This window comes from Drosophila innubila, assembly GCF_004354385.1.
Source record: "Drosophila innubila isolate TH190305 chromosome 3L unlocalized genomic scaffold, UK_Dinn_1.0 0_D_3L, whole genome shotgun sequence".
NCBI classification, from domain to species: Eukaryota; Metazoa; Arthropoda; class Insecta; order Diptera; family Drosophilidae; genus Drosophila; species Drosophila innubila.
The window spans coordinates 5,694,450-5,711,146 of record NW_022995376.1 but is presented as its reverse complement, the minus strand read 5'-3'; the positions used below and the strand labels follow the sequence as shown (position 1 = coordinate 5,711,146).

Here is a 16,697-nt window from a genome sequence, read left to right as displayed (position 1 = left end):
GATTAGAACCAACTTTGTTCAGGATATATAAGTCTTAAATAAATGCATATTCTATTAGTTTGGTTACGATATCTAGTAAAACAAAAAAGTTTTTCATACTAAGACTTAATATTGGACCGATCGGTCCTATGACAGCTATATGATATAGTGGTCCGATTTGAACCAACTTTGGTCAGGATATATAAAACCAAGTTAAATGCATATTGTATTAGTTTGGTTAAGATTTCTCATTAAACAAAAAAGTTTTTCATACTAAAACCTAATTTTGACCCGATCGGTCCTATGACAGCTATATGATATAGTGGTTCGATTTGAACCAACTTTGGTCAGAATATATAAAACCAAGTTAAATGCATATTGTATCATTTTGGTTGAGATATCTCATAAAACCAAAAAATTTTTCGTACTAAAACGTGATTTTCGACCGATGGAAAAATGTATTTATTCACTTAACAGGTAATATCTTCCGAACCCCTCAACCAAAATTTATGTTTCATATACCAACAAACGCGAAATTGTACGTATTACAACATATTAAAATTTAAAAAAAATCGTTAGAGCCGTTTTGTCAGAAATCGCCAAAATGTAAGCTAAAAAACTTTATTTCACCTGTAAAATGTTACCTGAGTACTTTAGAAAAAAAGTTTAAAGGTACGCGTAAAAGCCCTCAAACACACCTTTCTAATGATATATAGAACATATCTGTAGCTTTTATGGTTTGGAAACTGTTGAGGTTTCAATTTTGGCATTTAGCGTTTTCCCGCTAAACTAGCGGAAATTGAAAAGTCGTAAAACAAACATTTCTAGATTTTTGAAAAGGAATCAATCCCCATCATTACAATTAAGCTTCTTTAGCGCTTTGATGCAAACAGACAAACAGACAAACAAACTGACTTTTCATTTCATTTTGAAAGTCCACTAAAATTTTCAAATTTATTTATCTTTTGAACCAGTTATCATTTGGGTGATTGAGGTATCAATCGACGCGTATTTTAAGTAGAATTTTTTAAAATAATAAATTTTACCAAAAGCCCCAACGGCCCCATAAGCTGCAATTATCAAAATTTTTCCCTCCCTTACACCCCGTATCTCATGACCCAGGTTGGTTAGAAAAGTTTTAGTACGCCATTTTGTAAGTTAGAACTAAACCTGTCGATCGGTATATAACTCGATCTGATCGGACAGTCGGCGCAAATTTTCCAACTTAGCTGTATATATAGTTAGTCGCCTTTCGCACCCTTCGTGCTGCTTTCGTCACTAACGCGAACTGCCGTCCGCAGTGATAGCCAGCTTCGTTTTAAATATAAATTCATTTCTTGTTTTTATTTCGCATTTACAGTGACAGGCAAAGCGAAACTTCCTTTGCTCTCTCTTCGTCCTGTTGGATCAACTGCAGTCGTTCCCCCTCTATCCCTGCAAATCCCTCTCTGCCTCAAGTCACATAATTAAGTATCTTTGCTGGTTGCTGCCACGCCGTTGCAAGCTTAAAGTCAAGCTCAATACCATTATTTTCTCTTTCTTCTTTTTTTTATTTTTGGGTAGCGCAATGTCCAAAAGTTGTTGCCAAAGTTGACGTGTGGAAAGGCGAGGCAAACTTTTGTGCCAACTCATGGCCAGAAGTTGCCAGACAAGTAGCCAAAAGTAGCGACACTTCTAGGACATTTTGTCGGGCATAAGCAGTTTCAGTTAGTTTCAGCGAGGCGCCAAAAAGTAGGCAGCTTTGTGTGACATGCACACCCTACTCTCTCCATAGCCACCCTACTGCTAGTTTCTGGCACTTCTGAGTGCCTTTATTTATGCATTTTGCCACTTTACCAGTTGCCACTTGCCGGGCTGAGCATTATCCTGACCACGTTCAGGCGTAAAGGACACACAAATTTCATTGGCAAACTTTTTGGTCAACAACTACAACAAGTGTGAAAGCCAGAGAGAAAGCAAGTGAGCTACTAATCGCTACCCTATAAACTTAACTAAAGCAAATATATAAAACAAAGTTTTTCTGGAATTTTGCATGATAAAGGGAAAGTTTTTTCGAAAGATGAGCTGTATTTCTGACTTAAGAATCTGCATACTAAATTTAATAACTCTAGTCCCTATGGTTCCGGAGTTTAAATAGTCTATTAGAGGGAAATATGATAAAGAAGTGACATTTTCTTGAATCTAAAGGTACATAGTGCTTTATTTATGCCACAGAAATCTGCAAACCTAACTTGTTAGCTTTAGCTCCTAAGCTCTTTGAGTTTATACAGAGTATCAGTCATAGATTTAGGAATATATGTAATAGAAGTGACCTTTATTTCAATTTTAAAGAAAGCTGAGTTAGATTTGTGTCATATTAGTCCACATCCCAAATTGTATAGGTCTAGCTCTCATAGTTGCTGAGTTTGTATAGGCTATGTGGCATAGACTAAGTGATATATGGGCTAAAAGTTACCCATTTGGAATTTGAAGGAAACTAATGTTGTATTTTTGCTGCAGAAATGTACATACAAAATTTAATAGCTCTAGCTCTTATAGTTACTAAGTTTTTGTAGATAATCAGATATAAATTTAAATATATGTGGCTTAGAAGTCACCTGCTTGTGCTACCCTTTCAAGCTTACTGTTTTTCACAGGGTATATCGGTACAACTAGACAGCGCATTCCATATTATCTGTCTGCCTCACTTCCAAACCTTTTTCAACTCTTCTCAAATTTCCACGCAGCCATTTTTAGCCATTTTGACTTTGAAAATTTGATTTTGAAAATGCGTGTGGAGTGTCTGTCCATCCATTCATCCATCCATCTAAGTCTCTGTCTGTCTATCTGTCAGCTGTCTGGGTTTTTTACCCATCCAAAAATGTCTGCGGCAGCAAATTAATCAAGATATTAACAACCCTCCGTAGTGACCAATGAAGTGGGCAGCTGTCCGACGCTTGCGATTTAAATCAAAAAAAAAAAAGAAAAAAAAAGAAGGGTTTTCTGGCCAAGGTCAGCCGAATTGAGTTATGAATTATTGAATAAGTTTGACGCGTGGAATTTGAATATGAATTTGCCAATGAAAGGGTAGGGATTATAAGAGAAAGAGCTAGACAACCTGTTGAGGATATGAAGAGCTTCATTAGGGGAGCTTTTAGCAGTTGCTTTTACTGATTGGTTGCCAGTTAACACACACAAACACACACATAGACTTGGATTTTTTTTGCACAGAATCAATGCTGTGTTGATTATGCAATAATACAAAAAACGCAAAATGCAGACGGCGAGACCTGCACAGTCAGACAAAACTTCAAAACTCGTACGTTTGGCTACCCCTACTCAAGCCCTACACCCTTCCCTTTGTGCCTCCCCCCCATCCGAAATTGCAGGCGAAACTGTTTGTGATTGTGTCTCGACAAAACGCATGAAACATTCGCCCACTCAAGGGTCGCAGACACGTGAAAGGGGGGAGTGGCGAAGGGGTTGGGGGCAAGGGAGTCGCATGTGCATCAGACAAAAGAGTGTGAGAAGTCTCAATCTCTTTCGCTCTCTGTTCCTCTTCACTCAGCATGCTCCTTTGTGCAGGCAACAGAAAATAAAGTTTATGACTTTGACTGCCGACGGCGACGTTGCCCCCTCTTCCCCATTCCCCCTTCCCCCACCATGCCGTCAAATGTCTGCACCGGCGACGACGTTGGCGGCGTCTATTATTGTCGATTTTGCATTGTTGCTGCTACTTGAAGCTGAGCACAGTGGGGCAAATCATGCCAAAAATGATAATAGCAAGTACCATAGATCTAAACTGAGATATGCTCATTGGTGTCATTTTTTAATAGAACTTTGTTGGTCAAAATTTTTACAAAGCTTAAATTCATTTAATGAAGTCGTTCAAAGTACTCCTAATTTTAATAAAGGTTTAAATTATCTCTTGTTATACATAATATAAAAGAAAATTTTTACAAAGTTTAAATTCATTTAATTAAGCTCTTCTAAGTACTCCTAGTTTTAATAAAGGTTTAAATAATCTCATCTTTTACATAATATAAAAGATTCGGATTTCTTTTAAACTAGTTCTGAGTTTCAAACAAAAAAACAATAGTAATCTATCTCAAATTCAAACCTAAAATTCTTTATTCTGGCTTGTTTTTTTTTTAAGTACCTACAATGTGTATTCGCAATTTAATTGCTAAATTGAGACTATTCAAGCGAATAAAATTGGCATTAATTACGCATTAAATTAGGTAAATAACCCTACGATATTGGATACAAGTAGACGATTTTAAAAAAAACCACGATAATTAAAATATTTGCTTAGAGATCAGTGAACTATTGATTTTGATTGATTATTTCAGATTATTTTAATCTGTTAAGGAGTTTATATTATAACTTTAGTTCTAAATTTACTGCCAACTTGCTAGAAATTCACATGAACTAGTTTCAGTACTTTATTTAAGCTTTTGTTAAACAACTCCAGCTGCTAGATCAATTCTAAATAGTGCTTGAGTCGAATCTTGTCTTTTTACTTAGACTAACAGTAAACTAACAAGAACTCACACTGGCGCACTCTAGCGGCGACATGGGCAAACACACGTCGAATTGCCCGAAGGGCACTCGAAATACACACGACACGAGACGACAAACAAAGCCAAAAGGCGTTGCGAAACTTTAGCGCGTCATTCATCCTCAACCAGTCCAAATATTGCACCCTCGAGCAAATGCACACAGAGACAGACAGACAGACAGACAGAGAAAGGGAGACAGCGAGAGCGAGAGCGAGAGAGAGGGAGAACAAGGCACATTTATAGCACGAAAATTAAGTGAAGCGTAAGCTGAAATGCACTCCCACTCGTCAGCCACCGAACCCAAACCCGAATCCGAACCTCAACCCGAGCACTATGAACAGTCGGTCGGACGGTCGTTCGGTCGCTCGGTCCGACTAATGTCTTCGTCTGCCCGCCGAGCGCCCGACGCACTCCGTCTGGCTTATCGTCTGGCACTTGGCATTTGTTTCTCTCACTCTATGTAATCGTGTGTGTGTCGGTGTATATGTATATGTGTGTGTGTGTGTGTGTGTGTGTGTGCGTCGCTGCTTAACCTTGAAAAACGAACAAGTCCAGCCGCAGTCGCTGTCGGCGTCGCAGTTGCCGCCCCCCTTCCACCCGACGACTGACAGTTGACTGGCGGCAGCGACAACGACGATGATTTTCGTCCTCATCGTAAAATGAAATTTACGAAATATTCGCCGCCTTTTTTTGTTGTTGTTATTGTAGCTTTTAGATTCACTGCATTAGTTGTTGTTGCTTTAAGACCCTGTACCGAGAGTATATTAAGTTTGTGCAAAAAAGTAAAAATGACACAACCCATTAATTATAAATGATCTTGAACTGGATCTCGATTAATCCATATGACTAGTACAAATCTAAGAAAAATTAAGATGAAACTTAAAAAGTCTGGTCTTACATGAAATTTGTTTTGAAAATTTCAAGTTTTGAGACATACGTCGTAGTTTTTGAGCTTTTTTTTGATCAGTGTATGTTTATATTATAATCACACGATGAATTTGTTTCAGCTGTATTGTGTTAAAATTTCAACTTCCTAAGTCTGACGGTTTGAGCTCCAAAAGCATCAGTCAGTGAGTCAGGTCAAAGAGTTTTACATACATGTTTGTGTTTTCTTTCTTCATAGACACTTTGACAGGGTATCAGACTGTCGTATACGCCTGACTATAGCCTATTCTACTAGTATTTAGTAGGCTGAAATTTGTAAAGAAGCAGCAGCAACAAATAGAGAGAAAAGACGCTTGAATTGAATTTCTTTTTTTTTTTGTGGGTAGACAGGGCGGACACTTGTCAGTGGTCTGACTTTTGCATAAGTGCCACAAGCGGTACCCCTGCCACAAGGGACTGCGAAACGGAAAGAGAGATAGAGAGAGAGAGAGAGAGAGAGAGAGAGAGAGCAAGAGAGTTGTCTGCCAGACAGTCGTAGAAAGGGTTGCCCACATTTTTATTATTACAGCAAATACAAGAGACGAGCCGAAGGTCCTGTCACAAGTCCACCGACTTAAAATGAATTACAAACACTTTTTGTTGTCCTTGGGACTGTTTTGGGTGCCTGTCATAATGCTGTGCAAATGTCACAGGTAGGCGCTGCCGAGGGAGGAAGGTGGAGATGAGGTTCTTAAGAAATTGTTGTGCGGAAATGTGAAAGGTTGACTGAAGGAAGCAACAACAACAACAACAACAACAACGAGCACAACAGCAAGTTGTAAAAGGTGCTCAGAGCGCACGCGGTTTATTCATGAGTTTGTCTTGCCTCTGACAGCACAGCTGCCCCAAAAGACACCACAAGTTGCCACAACGAGACATTTCGCAACTCTCAATGAGCTTTCAGTTGCTTCTATCCAATTTCAAGTCGACAAGTTCGGCAGAGTTGCTAAATAAATAGCTGTGTCTGGTGTTAAACTATCCAAAATACAGTATATATAAAAAACACTTTGTCCTGACTCACTGACTCATTTAAATATATAAATCAAATTAAAATCAAAGCTAAATATCTATTTTAAATAGTTTTATTGCCGGCTTTTAGCAAATTTCTTTCAAGTATTTCAAGCCAGAACTAGCTATAAAATAGCTAAAATGTCAACTCTGCTGGCCAGTGCCCACGTCAAGCGTTGTCTGGCTGTCGTTCGTGCTCGGCAAATGCATCAATAATGCTCCACAGCGCATCAACTTTTGCCTTTCCTTTGATGCTGCTTCTTCTGGCCTCATCTTCAGCATCAACTTCATCTTCATCTGTTTTTTCTTGTGCTTCTTCTTGTCGCTGTTGCAATTGTCTGGCTGCGTCCATCTGTGCCGCTTCATTTGGTCGTCGTCCTCCATCGTCAACGTCATTGTCGTTGTCGTTGCCGCCGCTCAAATTAATGAAAACTAATGCGACACTGAGAAATTGATGATTGCCGCCGCCGCCAACGTCTGTGCATCTGCTGACCCCCTCTCTCTCTTTCCCTCTCTCCCTTCCCCTCTCTCCCGCTCTGCCACCCTTCTCAGCTGCCTCCCTCTCGACTGATGGGCGGCTACGGACATTAAAAATGACTGCGTCTGCTCGCCATGCACTTTGGGGTCGTTTCGGGCTGCAATCAACGACAACGACAACAACGACAACAACAACAACAACAACAACGAGAACAACAACGATGACGACGACGTTCCAGACTGATTGATGCCGCCAATAAAAATTAGCTGAGGATGGTTTTTTCTCCCCTTCTTTTCGATTTCATGCCATTTCGTCTCGTCATTTGAATGCCAAAAAAAAAAAGAAGCACTTTGCAACTTTTGAAGAATTATTTTATCATATGTCACTCACTTGACATAGAACTTCTTTTGATGACTTAACAAACAAACAAACAAAAAAAAAAACATCTGGTGTCAGTTACTCCATCAACAAATCATTTAATTTCCTGTTTACGTCACTAGCGTAGTTTGTGGTAATGTTTTGATAAAGCTACTTCAGCTATTCTTATCTATTTAAATATTTAAGCAAATTTAACAGTCTGTCTAGGTTTACTCTAGCAAGTGACTCTTTCTAATTGTTTGTATTGAGTATTTAGAAATTGTTTTCGATACTAGCGTGTTTCATTTTCTCAGTGTAGTTGACTTTTTGTCTACATTTATCACTAACAAAAGTTTCTGTAGTTTCCAAAAAAATTTTTGTTTCCAAATGCTCGTTATAATAAAAAAAAATGCTTTTCGTCACCAGCGTGAAGTTTTCAATAGTAAAATTGATTTTTAGTCAATATGCGTCACTAGTACTAAATACTTTAATAGTTAAAGTGAATTCGTGCTAAGTTTGTATAAGAAATTTAAATATACAATTGCATCATATGATTTAAGGCTTGCTTTCGTCACTAGCAATAGTTTGGTTTTTAGAAAAATATTTTTGTCTAAGTTTTCTTGAAAATTGCTTTTGTCTCACCGTGCAATATTTTGTAATTCTAGCTATTGTACAGTCCACTTTCGTCACCAGCGTAGACTGTCTTTACACTTTACAGCAATTAAGCCTAACGTTCCACTTTTAAAAATGCTTGATTAGTGCATTTATATATTGCTTCGTCACTAGCGTGGTTTACCACCATAAATTGTGATTTATAAGCAAAGTTTCCGCTTTTCAGCTGTCCTTCTACGTTGTCCACGGCTTTTGGAGTGTACTAACGTCACTAGCGTGGTCTTATCAGAGTTTAACAGTTACGGTGACTGTGCTTTCTATCTAGAATTGTAACTTACAAACAATGTCTGTCTGTGAGTCTGGCCATAGACTTATCTAGCCCACAATTATTTGCCGTAGCTAAACGAGAGCCTATTCACTGGAATTCTCGTTCGACACCGCACTGCGCTTTTTATTTGACTTATGACGAGACTTTTACCATTTTTATTCGGTTTTTTTTTTGTATACCTTTGGTTGTTGGTTCGGTGTTTGCTTCACCCGTTGTCGTTGTCGTTGTCGTCGCTTAACTTTTTCATTGCCAGACGGAGCGCAAACATTTGCGAGTATTAATTAACGCTTTGTTGAAGTTTGCGCTTCGATGTCGCCGACATGGCCGACATGGTTGGATGTCTACTCTCGACATTGTCAAGCGTTATGCAGTGCAAATATTACGTAGCCGCAGCGTATACTATTAATGTATTCTGATTTCAATTGAGAATTCTCGAGACAAAATAGATACAGAGTGTGACAGAGAGAGAGAGAGGAGAAGAGAGCTAAATATTCCCATCACTCAATTATTCAGGCATAATAAGCAAATTGTTTTAATATGCATAAATATCTTGTACGCCATTTGGCAAACAAGTCAAAAACTGCCAGACAAGCTGGCAGGCGAGACAATCGAGACTGTGGGGCAAAGCTCCACCACAGTGCCCCCCAAAAAGGGTGGCAACAAGGTTACATATATTTAACCTTCAAGATCCGCAGACTAAATATGCCAACGGCTACAAACATTTCCCCAACAGCAATTTGCTTACGCTAAGGCGATTCAATTAATACCCTACACTGCTGGCACACAGCTGCAAGGAGTGTAGGGATAATGTTCGAGCAGGTAGCGTAGTGTAGTCTGTCTCTGTCCTTTTCTTTCTGTAGATGTATGTGTGTATAGACACTTGTGTGTGTGTCTCTGTCTGTTCGTGTGTGTGTGTGTGTGTGGCAACAACAATAACGGCATCAAATAAAAGCTTAGGCCACAAAACAGCGCAGACAACTAACTACGCATAAGCAAGGACGCAGGATATGCGTTTCAACAGAAAACTGACGTGGATGTGGCTAGGATGGATTAGAAGCCTTGAGAGCGAATAAGGAGCATGCAGAGTGATCGAATGAGACATACTCTGTAGGCAATTCTATCAAGGATTTTTAGCTCCAAGCCTTTTAAATTGATTGCTTCAAATAAAGACTCTGTTCTTAAGAATAGAATAAATTTTTTTATTCTTTTTAATATTTTACCACATACAATTTTATTTAGACTTAATTTTTAGACTTGGGAGAAATAAAATTATTACTTTCTCAATAATTTACTTGAAAAAGTCTTTTAATATAATAATAATAATTTAAGCTTTAAATTATTATTTAAATAAATAAGATAATAAAAATATGGTAGTTTTTTAAATTGAAATAATGCTAGCTTCAAAACCTTGAAAGTCCTGGGAATCCTTTAAAAATAATAAAATATTGTATGTATAGTCTTAAAATCAAGGAAAATATGAAATCTTTGAGCTTTGCAGTCTAGTAAATAAAAAATGCTGGCATAAATTCTTAAATTCGTTACTTCTTGACAAATTAAGTCAAATATTTGTTACATTGCAAACTATTTAAAAATAAATATTTAATTTTAAAAAAATAAACAAAAATCTTCAATAAATAATTAAAGTGTTATTAAATTGTGAGCTGCTGGATTAATAAATTTAATCTTTATTTACAACTCTGCTTTTAATAAACCTTACTGCCTTTTCAGTAAATTTACAGGGTATGCAGCTGTTGTAGTCGTTAAAGCTTGAACAGGGCATTCAGGCGCAGACACGCAAAACGGAAGAGGCTCTTGGGACAACTTAGTTGCGTTCAGAAGGAGGAGGAGAAAAGAGGGACAAACGGAACAGCTTGTAGGCTGTTATATACGCACATTAAAGCACACCTACACACACACACACACACACACACACACACAGACGCATACATAATAAGCGACGTAATGCTGGCTCAAGGACACGCGACAAATACAAAAAAAAAAGGAAAAAAAAGAAAATAATATGAAAAAAAAACGAATATTTTGCTGCCTACGCATATTTGCGCATACATAAGCATTAATTTTGGGGCAATGCGTGTGGTATGCGGCGTATACGTAATGCCGGCAAAATATATAAAGCATACGCCATGTAAGCGGCGGAAGTAGACAGCTGAAAGGAAGTAGACAGACAAACAGACATCCAACATTTTTTGCGCGCCTCGCTTTATGCTATGCAAATATGCCGAGTTGTGTGTGTGTTTATGTGTGTGCGTAGGTGTGCTGGATTTCTATTTATTTAATACACACAAAATATGATTGTAAATGTATGTGACGACAGCTTAGACATTTATGCGCAGTTAAGCTGATTGAAGATTGTGCGATTTCATTTCAAGACATGGCTAATATAAACATTAGCGTCGTTTTGGCCTTGATTTAAGTGCTTTAACGAATTGGTATGCTTGAAAAACAAATAGGTAATATTTTAAATCGACATTTGCTTAAACTTATTTGCATGTTTTGTCTACTTATGCGCCAGACTTTTACTTTCTGTCTGTGTTTAAACTTTATGCATCTTGTTATGCTTTTAAGTCTTTAGTAATGGTTTTTCTTGGTCATAAAATTGTAATTATAATTTCTTTAATGAAGTTACGCTTCTGTCTTTCACAAATTTAAAAGCTTTCATTTTTTTGTTTTTTTTTTTTTTTTAGGAATTTTTTAAATATATAATTGTATAACATAAATATTAATAGTAAATATATAAAAACTCCTGCATGGTTGATTTATTTTAAATTGCTGTCATTATTAATTATGCTGGAGCTGTTTATACTTTGCATGCTGTCAGTTTTTAAATGTCAAATATTTTTTAATATATTACGTTTACCGCTTATTTTTAAATATATAACAATAATTTTCGTACTTTATATTTATAACGATTTTATTTCCGCACATATTAAATTTCAGCTTAATATCTCAATAAGAGACAATTTTATGCGGTTGAAACTGTTTAGGCATGCGAGTAAAATCCATTTAAAGTAATTTCTTTATATTGACTGTGACAAATACGGAACGTATACGTAATATGCATTAATGTTGTGCAAATAAACCCAACAACAGACAGACACAACGCATAGATAAACATGTGGAAAGAAACAGACAAACAGAGAGTGAAAGAGAGAGAGTGGGAGAAAGAGAGAGACAGACTGGCACGCAGTCAGGCATGCAGACTTCGTAGCCAGAGTGTGAAGGGGAATTGTGTGTCGCATGTTATGAACAATTGCAATTTGTATTTTATTTTATTTTATTTTATTTTATTGGTTTATTATGCATTATCAATGGCCGTATTTTTGTACGCTGGTACGCTGTTACTCTGCCACGCTGCCTCTATTGAAAGTGAGTTAAATCAACTGTCGCGACATGCTTAAGCCTGGCAATCAATGGCGAGTGTCGCCTGCCCCAAATGGCGACGCCGCAATTAGCTCTGCTTAATCGACAAAGTGTGTGCAATAAGACCTGACTGCTCACCCATTCCCGCTCCTGTTTACTCAAGCAGTCTGTCATTCAGTAAGTTACTCAATCGATTGACTGGCCGATGAACTGCGCCGGCCCCAATGGCTTTTGATTGCAGTTTTCTTCTCTCTGTGCACGTGTCTCATTCATCAGCGTATTAATTGCCTTGCCACAGGGGTGTGGCTAGGCGGAGAGGAGTGGGGAGGGGCGGGGCGTTGCAGCGCGTGTCTTGTCCCATTTACTTTGTGTGTGGATTGTGGACTGGATTGGAGCATAGTGCAAAGTCAGCGGCTCTGCACTTTGCATATCTTTCAGCCGCCTGCGCTTAAAATTTGTTTTATTTTTTACTTTATTTTTTTTTTTTTTTAAGCCACCAACACCACCAGCAGCAACCCACAAATGCCGTCTCGTCTGTGCCTCTCTTATCGCCCTCGATCGTTGCCCCAAAAACACACGAGCTTCGATCGCATCGACTGACTGCGTTCATTGAACGCACTTTTCAGTTCGACTTCTTTATCATACCCAGCGGGTATTATAATTTTGTCACGAAATGTGTAACGCATTAATAAAGACAATCGCGATACCATTAAATACATTCTTATATACAAAATCTAATCAGTTGGTCAAGTCAATTCTGCGCTAAGTAGACTGGATTTTAACTCAGACAGCTTCCTAAAATATGATTCAGTTGCTCTTTAAAGTTGCGGATTTAATATAGATATTTATACAAAAAAGATCGATGTTATAGGTAATTTTTTGTGGATTGTTTTATCTGAAACTTTTTAACTAGCTTCTCTGTTCTTTTACAGTTTAGACAAATTATACAAAATTGGTTGTCTATTAGCTTAATCGATCTTTGGAATATTTTTTACTTTATAATTACAGCTTTTCAATTAATGAGAAAATCATGAATAATAAGTATGTATGTAATATGTATGTATGAAAACTTAAAAATAAATTTTCAATCCTAAATTGGTTTGTTAATTTGTAATAAATAAAATAAAATTAAATAAAAATTTCCAAAGTTGAAAGCCTTGGTGTTATTCAACATAATAATTTAAATGTAAAGCTTGGGAAAAGCCCAATCAAATCAATAAGTATGAGTGGTATTATTAGTATTAATATAATAATTTGTAGAATATTAATATTTTGTAATTCTTATTTAAAAATAAAATACTATTATGGATAACATTTTATTTAATAGTCATAACTTTAATACTTTTAAATTTGTGTTTCTTTTATCATTTCAGTCTTTATTTTAAATTTCATTTTTTAATTTTACTTACTATAATTTTAGTCAACTGTTCTTGGCTTACATTGAATAAATAAATACTGTAACACTTATTTTCCATATTTTTAAAAAATTCAAAGTAAATAATAATATTTTTAAACATATATAAAAAAATATGTGTTCAGGTACATATTGTATACATACGAGAATATAAACGAGTATTGTGTCTGATATCGTTTTCTTCAAGCGATAAATTTTTGAATCTCTTGTTGCTGTTTTATTTTTTTGGGACTCTTCCCGCAGATGCATAAATACTGAAATACAACAATAATTTGGGTATAAAGCCAGGCAACTTTCAACATAGCAGGCAATGACCGAACAAGACGAACGCGACGCTGCAGCAGCGATCAATGCACCTTTGCCAAAAGGTGCAACGCCTCGTAAGACGCGACTCGACGCGACTTGAGTGTGTGTATGTGTGTGCGTGTGTGTGTGCGTGTGTGTCTGGGCATGCAGTGACGCACGAAACGCGATCAACGCAGAGACTTAAAAAACCAGAGAGGGGTACGTGAAGATTGAAAGGAAGGTAGGAGGCAGACCAAGACTTGACCAACATGAGGCCATGGTTATTTTTAGATCAGCTGCAACCACTGGCAATTGGCCCAAACAAAGTTGCTGCAGCCGTCGAACCACCGAAGCACCTAAAAGTTCGTTAACTTGGCCAATGCGACTGTTTTTTTTTTTTTTTTCATTTTGTTGTGATCAGATTTATGCGTGAGGACCGCAGCAATGTGTTCAAGTTTAACCCGAGGTCAGCGCTGAATTTGTGGCATGGCAAGACAAGAAAAGGGTGGGCAACATTACTGTGTGTGGTGCAGGTGGCTCCAGGATCCATGTAACATGCCAATTTAATAGCACATTTTACACACACCCACACACACACACACACACGCACACGCACCACTTTTGCACCGTCTGCTGGTGCCTTTTTTTAGAGATATTTTCGAACCACTTTCGGAACCAGTTGGCGGCTGCGGAAGCGTGGCATATCAACTGCATTTTGTCCTCATCTGGCTTATTATTATAATTATTGTTATTTTTTTGTTGTATTTCTTGTTGTTATTTTTATTTTTATTTTAAGTTCGTCTCGCCGACAAATTTATGAGCGTTAAGTGAAGGCCAATAAAATTCTTTTTGTCTGGACTTGTTTTTCGGGGCTTCTCTTTTTTTTCCACTCTTCCTTTTGACTCGTCATTTTTAGGGCCCATTGACTTTTGTGCTGCTAATTTAACTCTTCATTGTCTTCTTCTTTATTTTGTATAGCAAAGTTTCTTTTCTTTCTAAAATCTATGGGAACATTTACGTAATACGCACATATTTAATTCAAAAAAGAAAATCAAATTCTTTAAATTGTAAATCAAAAAAGAATAAAATTTGATTTAATATTGTTAGTCTCTAAATAAATAAATATATGTTATGTTTATAAAAAAAAACCTTCACATATCTCTTTCTTTATCTCTCATCTTTTCTCCAATTCTCTCTCTCTTTCTCTCCTTTCAATAACACAGTGCGTATTTAAAAACAATTTTCAATCGATATCAGCTACATTCTCGCACAATTATTTATAATTGCTTGGAATTATTGTTGCCACTAAATTATATTTTAAATAACAGTATTTAAATTGTTCTGTAGATCAGAAAATGTTTCTCATTCAACTGCGACATGTTGAAACATTTACTGCTCTGGTGTTCCGTTGGATTTTTAATGGTAAATAACATAAATTATTTACACAAAAATTTAAATTTATATCTCTTTCAGAGCATGGCTCATGTAACATTCACGAATCTCAAGTGCAGTTATGCGAATGAGAGTTTTGGCCAGTATAAACAGTGTAGAATCAAGGCTTTTAATCGCACCCACAAATACATAATGATACATGGAGAACTTAAATGGAAACCCTTAAATAATATCACAGTGAGTACTATATAAAATCTAGAATTAGTTGAGTCTTTGAAATATATTTTATAATAGGTCAACATTAAGTTATTGCGTCATGACCATGGCTATAAGCCCTTTTTCGTGGACACAACCTTCGATGCCTGCAAGTTCCTAAAGAACCAAAGAATTGTCATTGTCAACATGTTCTACAATACCGTTAAAAAATACTCCAATATGAATCACACTTGTCCCTATAATGTAAGTGATATCCGATTTTTATCTTTTTTTTTTACATTGAGTATTCTGTATTTCAGCATGATATAATAATTGACAAGCTGTGGACTGGAAATCAAGACGATGATTTTGCCAAATATATTCCATTTCCAAACGGGGATTTTGCAGTATTTTTGACTTTTTATGCGTACAACATTGAGCTTTCTAAGATAGAACTTTATATTAGAATAACACGTTAAGATATTACGTCTGAACAAATCAGACTTTGCTGAAACAAAAAACTTGATAACTATATTGTTATAAAATGCAAGTTTTGATTCAATATATAAACCCTTTATTTATAAAATAAAAATAAAAAGTTTTCATAATTGCAGATTTTATGACAGCCAAAGAGTAATAGCTACTGTTATTCTAAAATACCATAGTTCAATGATGCGGAAAAAATTTAAATAATAATGACAGTAAACTATTAAATATAAATTGTCATTCAAATTTATGTTATTAAATCATTTATTCCCCGTAAAATTACAGATATTGAGATATTGAAATGATCAAAATTTATTCTATTCGGTTTATAAAAAATAAATGTCTTACTACCATCTTTTTATACAACTATGACTTATAAGAGTAACTACCTAATTGAACATAAATTTTTTTTCTATTTAATTTAAATATCAATGAGCTTAACTACCGTAAAATGTGATTAAAGCATCGATAAGCGATTTATTTACTTTTTTCGATTAAATAAAAGCCCAAAAATGTTTGGTATTAAGTATTAAATGTAATTTAAAATGTTGAGATCGTTATTTTTATGGTGCTCACTGGATTTTCTTGGAGTAAGCAAGGATTTTTATTATATTTAATTGGTAATCACAAATTAAATTCAAATATGTAGATAATATTACAGTGAGTATTACGATCAATCCAACTATCATTTAATTGATTTAGCTGAATACTTTAAAATCCAAGTATATACTGGAAATCATGATGTTAATAAGTATATGTAATTTTTTATTAACTTTAATAAATATGAAATGAAGCTGTGCAACGTAAATTTGTACATAAGAATGACTAATTAAATATTTTCTGAAAGGCAAGTCAAGGTTGTCAGCTTATTAATAATAAATTAAGAACATATTTTTGTATGTATGTCTTCATTCGCGTTTCTCTCTGATGTTTTCCCTAATGACCCAGAATACGAAATTTGTCTTACCTCCTAACCCAAAAGCGTCTAGAGAATCCCTTGAGAATCCCTTGAGACTGACTGCCAAGGCTGCTGCCAAGTCATCTAAAGTCAAATGGCAACTGAAACGGAAGCTAATCGTTTGGGTAAATAGTTTACCCTGGACAGCAGAAGCATCAGCATCATCTACCTAAGCTCCAACAGTCTGTCCGATTGTCGCTTTGACTGTCTGGTGAATTGCTTAACGAGCAGAGACACAACTAGGAGCAGGATGTTGGATGTTGGGCTTTGTGGCTTTGTCGTTTAGCCTGTCGGATTATAAATGATATGACAGGTGTGGCAAAACGGAGAATTACTCGGTTAGTCAGTTCTAGAGACAG

General features: G+C 36.2%; 1 protein-coding gene across 1 annotated transcript; it reads left to right on the top strand.

Annotated features, from left to right (window-relative positions):
• Positions 1–14,684: 14,684 nt before the first annotated feature.
• Positions 14,685–15,373, top strand: LOC117786924. Its single transcript, XM_034625345.1, has 4 exons — positions 14,685–14,729; positions 14,781–14,936; positions 14,994–15,158; positions 15,215–15,373. The coding sequence occupies exons 1-4, from the start codon at positions 14,685–14,687 to the stop codon at positions 15,371–15,373; spliced, it is 525 nt and encodes a 174-aa protein (XP_034481236.1).
• The last annotated feature ends 1,324 nt before the right edge of the window (positions 15,374–16,697 follow it).